This window comes from Sinohyriopsis cumingii, chromosome 2 (assembly GCF_028554795.1).
Source record: "Sinohyriopsis cumingii isolate HCF-2022 chromosome 2, ASM2855479v2, whole genome shotgun sequence".
Classification (NCBI taxonomy): domain Eukaryota; kingdom Metazoa; phylum Mollusca; class Bivalvia; order Unionida; family Unionidae; genus Sinohyriopsis; species Sinohyriopsis cumingii.
Genome location: NC_142962.1, coordinates 115,243,051 through 115,256,456, shown reverse-complemented (window position 1 = coordinate 115,256,456; position 13,406 = coordinate 115,243,051). Strand labels below are relative to the sequence as shown.

The 13,406-nt window shown below is 36.2% G+C and overlaps 1 protein-coding gene across 1 annotated transcript in view; it reads right to left on the bottom strand.

The window, feature by feature from the left end:
• LOC149805643 (serologically defined colon cancer antigen 8 homolog) overlaps positions 1–13,406 on the bottom strand; it is a 74,628-nt gene that overhangs the window by 16,444 nt on the left and 44,778 nt on the right. Inside the window, exons 11-14 of the mRNA XM_089950293.1 lie at positions 12,077–12,193; positions 3,696–3,824; positions 2,829–2,961; positions 1,197–1,314 (exon numbers count right to left, since the gene is read on the bottom strand). Of these exons, the coding sequence (XP_089806419.1) occupies positions 1,197–1,314; positions 2,829–2,961; positions 3,696–3,824; positions 12,077–12,193 (497 nt within the window). The remainder of the gene's footprint in view (positions 1–1,196; positions 1,315–2,828; positions 2,962–3,695; positions 3,825–12,076; positions 12,194–13,406) is intronic.

The following is a 13,406-nucleotide window of genomic DNA, read 5'->3' as shown; positions in this document are numbered from 1 at the left end:
CATTATATCAACATTCTGACTTACAATACCATAAAAGATGATGGTAAAAATTAGAGAAATATTTATGGATTCATTGGAGGCACTGTTAACAGCTGCAAACAGAAGTTTGAAAATGACAGCATACAAAATACAGTGGCCATTGAGCAGGAATCCTGGCAGATAATCTGCAAATGTTATTCCCCTTTCATCCATATCATATACTGATGGAAAGACATTTTTTGTCTTCTAACTAAGGCAGATTTTCTGGAGGTAGCTGAACACAATTCCTAATGGTAAAATGGCTGGGTAATGTATTTGACAGAGAAATTAGCAGAATGCTCAATCAACAACAGGCACTAACTGATACTGAGTTGGAGCAAAAGATGAGAACCAAGTCCACAACTGCATGAAATCAACATAAATATCAACATATTTTCTGAAATAATGATTGCAACATGAAGCAAATACCTTTACAACCAATATTATAGTGACTTAGTTAATAATCCACAAGATTAACTTAGATTCTGTGAGAGGTATGAAATATAATGCATGTTGTACTAAGCCAAAGCTAAATACTGGTAAACAACCATAGCCACCCAAATGTGGTGATAAGTAAAGGGGAAGAGCTGGAAAGAGTTACTTCCCTTCCATTCATCTATATGAAATATGGATGTGAAAGATGAATTTCTTCTATCTGCAATTTCTGGTCTGAGAGGTGGTACAGCATCTTCCCTAAGGTTAATATGATTGGAGAATGTATTTAAAGCAGTAACTCTACTGCTTAACTGTTTAAGGTCCTGAACAAATATTAGGATTAAGTAATTTTAGTCTTTTGATTCTGTGGTACACTACACCTGCAATTAGAAACTTCTATATGAAACAATAAATCAAAAAAGAATACCAGCAATTAGAAATGTCTACATGAAACAACAAATCCAGAGAACACCTGCACGTAGAAACCTATGCCTGAAAAAATAAATCCATATTGATTCATCTGAATATCACATAAGGCTGTAAAGATGGCTATTTCAACTTCGTAAGGTTTACTATTAAAAGTCTGATCCTATGCATCATCTGCTATTGTTACCTTTCGTAGTCCCTAAGAAAATCTTTAATATTTTTCTGATATTTCATGGACATCAGCTGTAAATATGGAAGTAAATGGTAAAATACATGCATAACAGAGAGAAATTTTAATTTCAAAGTACACTGTATACCTGTTCTTCTTTGTAATTTTTTCCAGCAGTACAGCCTGCCGCTTACATTCCTCTTTCAATTTGCTAATGAGCTTATTCTGACGACTTAGCATGGTGTCCATTTCAGTCACTGTCTGAGCTACAATCAGAAAATATGGTCTATATTCATTGAGTAAAACTCTATTTCATGAATATTGTCATTAAGACACCTGTGGACATATGTATATAGTAGCAAGGTTTAATGGCAAGACATCATAATGTTGGTTATAAGGTAAGAATCAAATGTAAAGACCTGAAAAATTAAATATAAAGACTTCCAAAAAAACATAAGCATGATTCATTCAATAAGTACATTTAAAAGGTAAAGATGTTAAAATTGTGTGTGTGTATGTGTGTGTGTTTATATTACAAAGTTTGCTGTATGCAAATGTTTGCAGGGGCTTGAGGAAAAAGTTTGATTTTTTGGTTTAATGCCATTTTCAGGACATGATAGGTCATACAAGGTAGCCAGTATATTTTGTGGGGGTAAAACCCAGGCATAATCCAAGAAGAATCAGCAACCCATGGCAAATTACTGGCAAGGTGTCTCTCATACCCGTGTTGGCCAAACCAAGATTCAGACCCACATGGACAGATTTGAGATCTAAGTGATTTGTAAGGGCAAGTAGCTTAGGCCACTCGGTTACTTGAGGCCTACAGAAGAGTACTCAAGCAGCATATTAAATTCTGATTATGAATGCATAGTGTACAACACAAAACCACATCATACAAGGTGTGTGATTAGGATTTTTAATGTAGCTTTAACAATTTTTCAGTCATTTCGCTATGATGTCTGCAATGTGGCAGTTTATAGTGATGTCTAGCACTGGGACATCATGCCGCAGACATGTAGCATGATGTCCAACCCAGTCACATTATCCTGACACCAGATCAACCAGTCCTAACACTAACCTCTTAATGCTGAGCACCTAGCGAGGGAGCTTTTAGTGCCATTTTTGTAAGACTTTGGTATGACTCAGGTTTCAAACCCACGACCTCCCATTTCCGAGGCGGACGCTCTAACCACACGAGCAGTCCCACACCATACAAGCTGGAATCGGCCTTGTAATTTAAGAATGTGCGTATCTGTCTGTCCATCCACTGATCCACACACTATCCATTTATCTGTCTCATCACATATATCTCTTTCCTCTTCTAGTTAGTTCAGAATGACACATAAAACCCCATCCTAAATCAACTTACAGATGGACAAAAACTAAGGAATGATCTTAATTTGTAGATTCATTTTACATTAAATTGATATTATAACATGGACCATCTTTCATTCAGTGATAATTATAAGAAATATGAAATAAAATCCTTTAGGGCTGTTCTATTTAAACACAAAGTTCCCTGAGAAGGCAGTTTTTAAAAAATAACAAAATATATATGCGAGTATGTACTGATTACTCACAAGTTCATAAAATCATGATTTAAAAAAAAACTAAAAATTTAATCTTTGGTTGATTACTGTATGTCTAGAATGCCTTCCATGGGGCCCAAGTATGCTTTACTGGAATACCCTTATGGCAGATTGGATCTATCTTTGTGAATTACTTAAAACATCACATATCACTCTTCATCTCATACTCTAGATTTATTAGGCTGGCTTACAGTGCCTGTCCTCCATGTCAGTTATAAAGGAGTTCAATTCCTCCTCCCTGTGTTGGGACCTTTGTGTCATGGCTTTGAGATCATCACTTCTACCACGCTCTATACTGTCACGGGCAAGCTTGGCTAGATGAAGCTAGAAAGACATGGATAATGAGATAAAGAGATTCAAAGAAGAGTTAGCACATCTGATATACTTCATATGCTGCTGGTGAGTAGTAATTTTAAATTATCTGAAACTAATTTTAAGTAATTATGCATACAAATATATCTGAAATATAATCATGTTGAGATTTACAGTCAGCAATAATTAAGTTGTAATTGTGGCTGATTACAAACTTTAAATGGTGTTTTTGTAACAAAAAAGTTACTCACCAAAAGTTCTGTTACCAAACATGTTTATCAAAGGTAAATATGTAGCTGAAAGAACTTTTTGTTCATATAATTCATAAACTAATATGAAATGTAATGCATGGTACGACCAATACTCTATTGCTTTTTTCTAGCAATGCCACAACTGATGTGAAAATCATACATACCTTAAGAAAAGAATTAGCAGAAAATCTTAAGCAGAGATGTGAAAATACAGAATTCCCATGCATACTGTATATACTCACTTATAAGACCATGATCTGCCATCACATAAATGTGGCAGATCAGGGTCTGTGCAGTTTGTTAGGAGTAATCAAGATAGACTCTGCTCAGCAGAAACATTATGTTACTGAAGATCAGGATCTTTATTGTTAGCAGTTCCGTTTACATGGATACAGATTTATTAACATTTTCATAGGCAGTAAATGAAACAAAGCACTTCACTTGTAATTATACTGCAACATGATCAATGATCAATGACTTGTCATGCAGACTTACTTCTCTTTCTAATGCTTGAGTGTTGGTTGTAAGGTGTATACATTCTTCTTTACTGTTCATAAGATCTCTTTCTGCCTTGTTAAGTCGCCTTCTGAGATCCTCAATTTCTGTGTTCAGCTTCATTCTGTCCTGTAGTTGTAAACATAAAATAAATGCTGACCTGAAAATAGTCTCAATTTTCTTGGGTAACCAATATCATACATTAAGATAAGTGTAACAGAAAAGATCTATATCCATCTTTCTGTTTACAAGCTCCATACAGTTCAAATTGTTTTTAATTTATTTTTGCTAGAAGTACATTATGACTGCCAGTATACTTCCCAAATTTCTCTATCCTGACTCTGGAATTCTAATAACTCTGCTGTTGGGGGCCAAGAAACCGTCTCATGACTTTTCAAGACCCTAAAACCACATTATTCAACAAGTAAAGCTGACAACTCTATATCTTCCTTTACCGAGATATGTTCATAGATAACCCATAAACCCAGATATGTTCATCGATAACCCATAAATATAACCTAAAGTTTGATTACAATAAATTGGTAACTTTTTAAATCATAAAATGAACAAGATAACTCCACTTCTTATGGTAATGAATACAATTTTTGAGGTGACAATTTTTTAAGTAAAATTCTTTGATAATACTTACATGATCACAAATACCTTAGGAACACAACCACAACTTTATAAGTTCTGCCCTCCCAAGTGGAACTTTTAGCAATAAAATCTAATGGAGTGGAATGCACTCTCACGAGCGGGATGTACCTATGTGAGAAGTTTGGAGAGTGTTTCCATATTACGATTGGGTATGTAATATTGAAGAAACATATTTGACTTCAAAATTTGGTTTCTTCAAATAAATTAGAAATTACCAGATCATAATTCCTTGGGAAAATATATAAAAGGTGGGAGTTACCTATCCTGACCACCAGAGAATGCACATCTCCAGTCCCCTAAGGTATGTGAGGCAACTTCAACTCTTGCGATAGAACCAGGCAGGAGTTATGATTCTATATGCCTTTATGAAGCTGACAAGAATAATTTTTCCCCTGCAATTCCAGTGGAAGTTGTAAAGTTACCTCATTTAAAAGCTGCTGAATGACCTGTGAAGATAGCCTGTTACAATACTGCCATAGATCCTCTTCCTGGTGTTCATCAATGATCTACCTCCGAGAATTAAATCCAACACGAGAATTTTTGCAGATGACTGTATAGTCTACCGGGAACTAAACATCTCCAAAACCTGTGAGATCCTTCAAGAAGACCTGAACCAACTGGCCCTCTGGTAAAAAACTTGGAGTATGTTGTTCGACCCAGAAAAATGCAGCATCCTAAGAGTTTACAGGAAGAAATGACCCATCAGATTCTGTTCAGACGTGAATTGAAATCCCATTAAAACAGGTGAAATGTTCAAATGGAATATCTGACCTGTCCTTGCTGATATGGAATCCAAGTCTGAGTTGGAGTAAAAAAATGAAGGGAATTCATGTCTTGATTTAAAGCATAACTCACCAAGTGTTTTGGAAGCAAGTCATCCTGGTAGTTGGATGTCCTGGAAATAGAGATGGTCCTAAAGTGATACACTAATCTGTTCATAATTCTTGTGAAAAACAAAAGGGATTGCTTTTAAGTGGTATAAATTATCCCTGAAAGTGAACCACAGGAATTTAATGAAGGACTCATGAATTGGAACATCTATAGATCTAAACTGATCCTGAAGTCTCCATCCTGAACAGCATGTAGAACCACTCAATGTTTCCATTCTCAACAATAGTACCTGTATGAAAATGAGACAATTACTTTTGCTGCAGAATGTCTGCTCTGAATGGATCTATTGGGACATCTGTAACTGAAGCCTTGGTCTACTGGGGGGGGGGGGGGCATGAATGTAATATAGTGGCCCTCCAAAATGACTTGCAGGATCAATGGATCATTGGGCAAAGTCTTACCAATTTTATGGTAAAGTGGCTGAGTCTTTCCTACACCAGAATATTTGACAATGGAAGCATCAGAATGTCATTTCTTTCTGTAAGAAGGTTGGCATGGTCAGAAACAGGGGTGGGGTGGGGTTAGAAACAATTCCCCTCTCTGTGCTGTTTGTCCACATTCATTGTTAAAAATAGTGGCTTTGAAAGGTGTATAGGGTTTGCAGGGCCGCTTCCTGACTGGGTATGCCTTAGGGGCTTGACCTTTCTGTTCCTCCAAACACTATTCTGAAAAGATCACTCAGGTCCCTCATGTTTGCATGTTTCCTTCACATGGCCATTAATGAGTGGACTGGAAAAAAATGACTGCAATCTAAGTGGGGCCATGTGATGCTCTTTCAGGAAGGTGGGAGTGCTGTTGTTATGTCATAAGCCAGTTTGTGTTGTGCTGCCCTGTTCAGCACAAGTCCATCCTGACTGAAACAGTAATTTCAGGGTGATCTCTAAGCAGTCATTAATAGTCCTAGCACTGTGTTGGACATTTGGGACTAAAATATCCCTGTAGCCAGAACCATGCATGGCTTGCATTTTGTTCTGCTAATTGTATGGACATGAAGCAAATGGACAGAAATACAACTAAATCCAGTGAAGCATTGCTTTATAAACTAATGAAGTGGATGCAAATGGACTATCACTCTGTCTATAAATTACACCATACCAAGAAAATAACCTGTAAACAAAGAAGCACAAATGTTGGCTTAGACAGATGAAGTCAGTCAAGCGTCACTTTCTAGCTAACAAGCTGGATGCTAATGTTTTTTTTAATTTACACTGACTATGGATTATAATGTATCTAGAAAATAACATGCAAACATATCAAGTGATGGCTTATATTCATGAAGCCTGTAAAGCATCGCTTTCAAGCTAACAAAAGAGATGCTAATGGACTTGTACACTGTCTATGACAATTTACCTGTAAATATAGACTGCACAAGTGAGATCTTCTACAGGTGATAACCATGGAGCATTGCTTATAACTTAATTAACTGGATTCTACTGTACACTTGAAATGTTTTATTTAGACCTGCAATGATCTGTAACACATGTGGCAGGTAACGCAAAAAGGTACCAAGTATAATGTATGACAAAATAATAAAAAAAATATGAAACCTGTAAACTTTGTTTATACAGTAGTCCCCCTCTTATAAGGCCACCCCTAATGCAGCAGGGAAGTGGCCTTATAATGAGGGTGGCCTTTATAGAGGGGGATGACAAATGCAAATAGTAAATACATATGAAGAAAGTCACAAATACATTTAATTCTAAAACATTTAATATTTTCATTAAAAAATTACATGCATGTTGTGAAATAAATGTAAAACAAACTGTGTCATCATTTTCAAAAGAATGCTATGAATAACCATTGATATAGTTTATAATTATGTTACAGATCACATCATCTGTCACTTTGTTGGTAACAGTCTAAAACACAAACCAGTCTCGTCACAATTAAAAATATCCTTGCTGTCATATCCTCTGCATATATCGTTTGGTCTTTTGTTCCAATCTTCGACAACTTAATTATTAACATCAGCTGATTCTCCACTAAGGACAGAACACTTAATATTGTGTCACACTTGAAATCTGTGCAACCATCCGTTACTTGCGGTAGAGTCGTCATATCCCAATTCAACTGACAAAATTATTGCTTTTTCTTGTCATTCAAATCAGGATACAAATGTCTCCTGGCTCAAACAATCTTCCTTTCTCCGTTCATTTCACCTTCCCACTTCTGCAGAATTGTTTCATTATCTTTCACGATATTGTTCATCTGAGTCTTTCCGACATCAGTTTTCTGCAAGGATCCTCGACCCCCCCCCCTTTCAGTCAGGTGAATTAATTTCACTTTCTCTTCTAAACTGAGAATTTTTCTTTTCCTCGATGACAAGTTGATCTTTTTGCAGTAAGTTATTCATACTGCCAACCACAATACTGATAAAACAATTTTGTATTTATCTAAACAAATTGCCGTGTATTTTTAAAGGAAGTGATCTTGTCACATGCTTCGTTAGTCGCAGTCTGGTACCCTATTGTTTTTATACATTTCTTTACACTAAGTGAGAGAAGCCAAAACAGCTTCGATATGTACCATTAACATCATGCAGATCTGACCTCGCGGCAATTAGGATTCGTAATTTTGATAATTATTGTCAGTAGTGATAGCCACTAGTTATCAAAGTGAACAAGCTCAACATCTTACTAAGGGAAGCCATAAAGGCTATCAAACCATTTTCCTGCTGACTTATGTATGTACATCGATACTGCCACTTCTCAGCTGTTACTACTGTTCAATAATTGTAATCTTAACAAGTATCAGTGTGACTAAACCGGACATCTTATGATAACACAGCAGTAAGGCTAATTGGATTACATGTACTTACCCGTTTGTATGGATTAAAATTTGAGTCTTTCTCAGTTTTTATGGAATAAATTTTACTTCTCGTGAGGTGTAAATGATATAATATTAACCTTAGTAGTACATATACTTTACTCAACACTTCGGGAAACAGAAATCGGATTACTTAACACACGTTATGAATAAAATACTGGTTCTGGATATATATTCAAATAAAATGTGGCCACTTGTGAGGGGTAAATTTTATATTTTTGCACTAATATGCTGGCCGCTGGTCAGGTTAGCCAGGTAGCCTTTCATGAGGGGTACTTTTGAACACAAACTCGTCGGTGCCAACGGATTCTGGCCGTAAGGAGCGGGTGGCTGCTGGTCAGGGGGGCCATTCAAGAGGGGGACCACTGTATTAGAAACTCCACCAACTTGTTCTGAAGTGTGTACAATTAATTCTTGATATAGGAATTTTGTGTGTGTATGTGTGTGATTTCGATTTTTAACGTAGCTTTAAAAAAAATTCAGTCATATCACTATGATGTCTGCTTTGTGACAATTTATAGTGATGTCTAGCACTGGGGCGTCATGGTGGGAACACATTCATATTATTCTGATACCAGGCCAACCAGTCCTAACACTAACCTCTTAATGCTGAGCACCAAGCAAGGCAGCTGTTAGTACCATTTCTGTAAGTCTTTGTTATCACTTGGCCGAGATCGAACCCACGACCTCCTTCATACGAGGCGGATGCTCTAACCACTAGGCCACCGGAGCGATCTAGGAATTTTGTGCATGTTACCCAGCATGCAAGGAAGAAATTACTGAAGGATATGTGGGATCTGATGCCAAGTCCTAAATCTAGGGGAGATCACTCTGTCTGACTGACCTACGTAGACAGACAACTTTTTGCTTCATAACTACAATTTTAGTTTGTGAGGGCTGGATGTGGAAGGTAGTGGTTGTACTTCAACGGTATTATGATTGGGTAACATATTTGAAAAATTTATCAAGCAGAACTGTTAAATAACTAACAAAACACAAGCTGAAGCCAGGAATGCCATGTGTCACAGCTCTGATGGACAAGTATGGATCAATCAGTTTAAAAGTTTGAATAGCTGCTCATGTACAGTATACAGGTAGTGTACATTTAAAATGGTCAGAAGTTTATGGATAAAGAAATGTTTTTGCTGAATGGGAAAAACTGAAGCAAGTCACACACACACACACACACATTTCAGACAATCACAAAATATTATTGAGCACAGTGTTAATATTTTATCAAGTAAATCCTTTAATTTTAATGGAAAACTAAAGCACTGGTGATATTATCACCATTCCATCTATTAGCTAATCACACAAAAGTGCACTGTCTTTATAAGCAAAAGACTGCTTTGATTTTTACTCCCTCAGATATACAGGAAAATGAAACCTGATACATTTTCATACTAGGGTATAGACTTATCACACTTTACTGTGTTCTATTGATCTATCAGTGTATTATCCCTTGGGAACTGTTCCCCTGTGGTGTTGTCAGATTTGGCAAGGACAATATACCCCACCAGACAACACTGTACTACAACAATTCTCAGAGAGATGATAATAATTTAATAATACACATGTGGCAAATTGTCCACTGAAAAAGGTGTAATTCCTAAAGCCTGGTATTATATCCTGAAATGATTGGGAAATGCATAATGTGATAAATAAATCCACATAGTTAGCCCAATGGACTTCGAGAATTTATCACATGATATGCCAGTATTGTTATTACCCTCCACAAGGATACTGTTCTATACTGGCCTGATCTGACTCAAGCACTACAGTCCATCAAACAATATTTTTGAACACTTCCCAAATTTAGTATTTTAAATACATTAATGTGATGTCAAAATGATGTTGACATATAGTGGCAATTTCCACCACAGCAAATGCACTGAGTGTTATCAGATATCCAGCAATAAACAGAGTGTGTGTGATTTTGATTTTTTAATGTAGCTTTAACAATTTTTCAGTCATATTCCTACGTTGTCTGCATTGAGGCAGATGCTCTAACCATGAAGCCACCGAAGCGTTCTCTATAAATAGAGAAAACTACGTGAGAACGAATGAGTTTGATACTGTGTAGAAATATGTTATGGCTGTCAAGCCAAGACTTATTTTTCTATGTCGTATCAAACTTATCTATACCTGAACTCAGTACAAATCTTATGCGGCCTTGAATTTATTAGATATCACCTTTTTATTCCAATTCTTTTTAATTTTGTTAATGTAACACTCAGAAATGTCCCCATATGTAACTGGGGCTAAGCCTACATATATACTAAAAATTGATTTTCAAACATTCTGTCCAAAGTGTTGTCAACCTCAACAAACTCTAATTTCTTGGCAGTAGATCGTGTGAAAAGTCCATGAACTGTTCATTGTTACTTATGATACTCCCCCCATTATCCCCAGTGGCAAAAGTACCTTTTTCACCCAATTATGACTGCATTCTTGTAATTACAAATGTGTCTTATGATACTCCCCCCATTATCCCCAGTGGCAAAAGTACTTTTTTTCACCCAATTATGACTGCATTCTTGTAATTACAAATGTGTCTTATGATACTCCCCCCATTATCCCCAGTGGCAAAAGTACTTTTTTTCACCCAATTATGACTGCATTCTTGTAATTACAAATGTGTCTTATGATACTCCCCCCATTATCCCCAGTGGCAAAAGTACTTTTTTTCACCCAATTATGACTGCATTCTTGTAATTACAAATGTGTCTTATGATACTCCCCCCATTATCCCCAGTGGCAAAAGTACTTTTTTTCACCCAATTATGACTGCATTCTTGTAATTACAAATGTGTCTTATGATACTCCCCCCATTATCCCCAGTGGCAAAAGTACTTTTTTCACCCAATTATGACTGCATTCTTGTAATTACAAATGTGTCTTATGATACTCCCCCCATTATCCCCAGTGGCAAAAGTACCTTTTTCACCCAATTATGACTGCATTCTTGTAATTACAAATGTGTCTTATGATACTCCCCCCATTATCCCCAGTGGCAAAAGTACCTTTTTCACCCAATTATGACTGCATTCTTGTAATTACAAATGTGTCTTATGATACTCCCCCCATTATCCCCAGTGGCAAAAGTAATTATGACTGCATTCTTGTAATTACAAATGTGTCTTGCATTACTGAATAGTTTAAAATATATAGCAAGAAATCATGCATGATATTTTATAAGTGGACTATTATTGAATATCTCAAATTGTAAAAGTAGTTTCAGGCTGGGTGTGCAATACACAAATTTAAGGTGTGTAATAAAGAATCAGACTGAACATATGTACCAAATACCATATCAGCAAAGTAGGATAAAATGGAAATGTTGTTGTTGTTGTTGTAGGGTTTAATGCCATTTTTCAGCACACAGCTATACATGGTGGCTAGTATTAATGGTGGAGGAAGAACCCAGGAAAACCCAGGAAAGAACCACTGACCCACGAGAAGCTACTGGCAAGTTTTCTCACATACCCACATTGGCCGATCCGAGACTCGAACCCATGCAGACAGAGGTGAGATGGCAGTGATCTGTAACAGAGAGCGCTTTAGATCACTCGGCCACTCGGGGCCCCAAATGGAAATGTAATAAACCCCTTGATTTAGCCAATCAACATTTGAGAATATATCTGATGTACTAAACTAATGCAGCAATCATTACTCAGCAAAGAAATCCTTTCAAAGGCAGATGATTCTGCTGAGGAACAACAGAGTCATCAACCTGTCAAGCCAAGAAAGCATAACTGATAGACAGACTCGTATTCTACTCAATGAAATTATTTAAATCTTGCACTGGATTTCTATCCTGGTATATTCGAAAAATGCTAAAATAACACTGATTTATGCATATTCAATACTACAGTCATTTCCTTGTTTCACAAAATTAATGGATTTCTCTTCTAGTGATCTGAAAAATGTTGCATAAAGTAGCAAGAATCACAGTTTTATGCTAGACTGATTCTGTGCATATATTAATTTGCCCAATTATAGCTTACTTGGTCTCTTTCCCGTCTAAGAGTGTCAATTTCCTTGCGCAGTCTGCTCATTTCATGTTCAGCATTGCTCTTTTGTATCTTGGCATTTGTGCTTTCAGCATTAAAAGTCTCTGTTACCTGCAAATATATAAACAAAAATTAAAGGTGGTCTGAGCATGCAAATAAATATTAGGTTTAGTTTTTCCTTTCATCATTCCGAACAGCTCTTAATGGTTTATAAGAACTTTTAACACCTTTTGAAAAATAATAGTTTATTGATTGGCAATGTGAAAACTTAGTTTTCTTTTACTGTCTTTATTAAATCTTATTCCTTAAAATTGAATTTTCTGCTTGCAAAATACTTTCATTAGAATTATTCAATAACAGCAGTAGGTTTTCCATTATCTAGAAATGAAAGTAAATATTAATACACAAAATGTAACACTTCAGAAAAAGAATATGAAAACTCTCTCCTCATCACCCAGGTTAATTTAGATACATGCAGTTGATATACATTGTTTCTCTATTGTAAAGGGATAAATATGAATCAAGTCATTTCATTTAACTGTTAAAGATAATGTTCAAGTAACAGCAATAACATGGGATAACCAGAGACCAATATAATCAAATAAAACAGTCAAGTTATCTCCCATGCAGGGATGCTGCCATGATTTCAGGATTTACTCTAAATTTTGTGTGTGTGTGTGATCTCTAATGAGGAAGTGGTGGCGGGAGGAATAGCCATTGTTAAATATCTCTCTAACACTTAAATATCTGTCACTCTTTCTTACTGTTCCAGTCTGTTAAGGCTCTAATGAAATCAAAATACTCAAGGAGATGTCATCTCTAGTAGTATAGCGATTATTACTGTGATGACATTGGGAATTAATTTCATCTCAAACAACTCAATTTGGTGCAGATTACATTGTTTTTTAATGATACTGTGAGAATTCTTGATGTGTAAAAATTGCACAAAAAACAAACAACATCATATCAGAAAATGAATACCACTGGGAAAATAATGATAGGAATGTACATAAATAATGATATTATTATTTAAATGGAATATGTGGTGACAATACAAGTTCCAGCTCTACAATTTTGCAAAATACATCTTGTACAACTATTCTGTTGTTTCTAACAACACTGTAATATGGCAATAATTTCTACACACATGAATACACACATGAAGTTGGCCCACTTTTTACTTTAGTCCCTTGGGGGCCCCGAGTGGCAGAGTGGTCTAAAGCGCTTCTGTTACGGATCATTGCCATCTCACCTCTGTCTGCGTGGGTTCGAGTCCAGGATTCAGCAAATGTGGATATGTGAGAAAGCATGCCAGTAGCTTCTC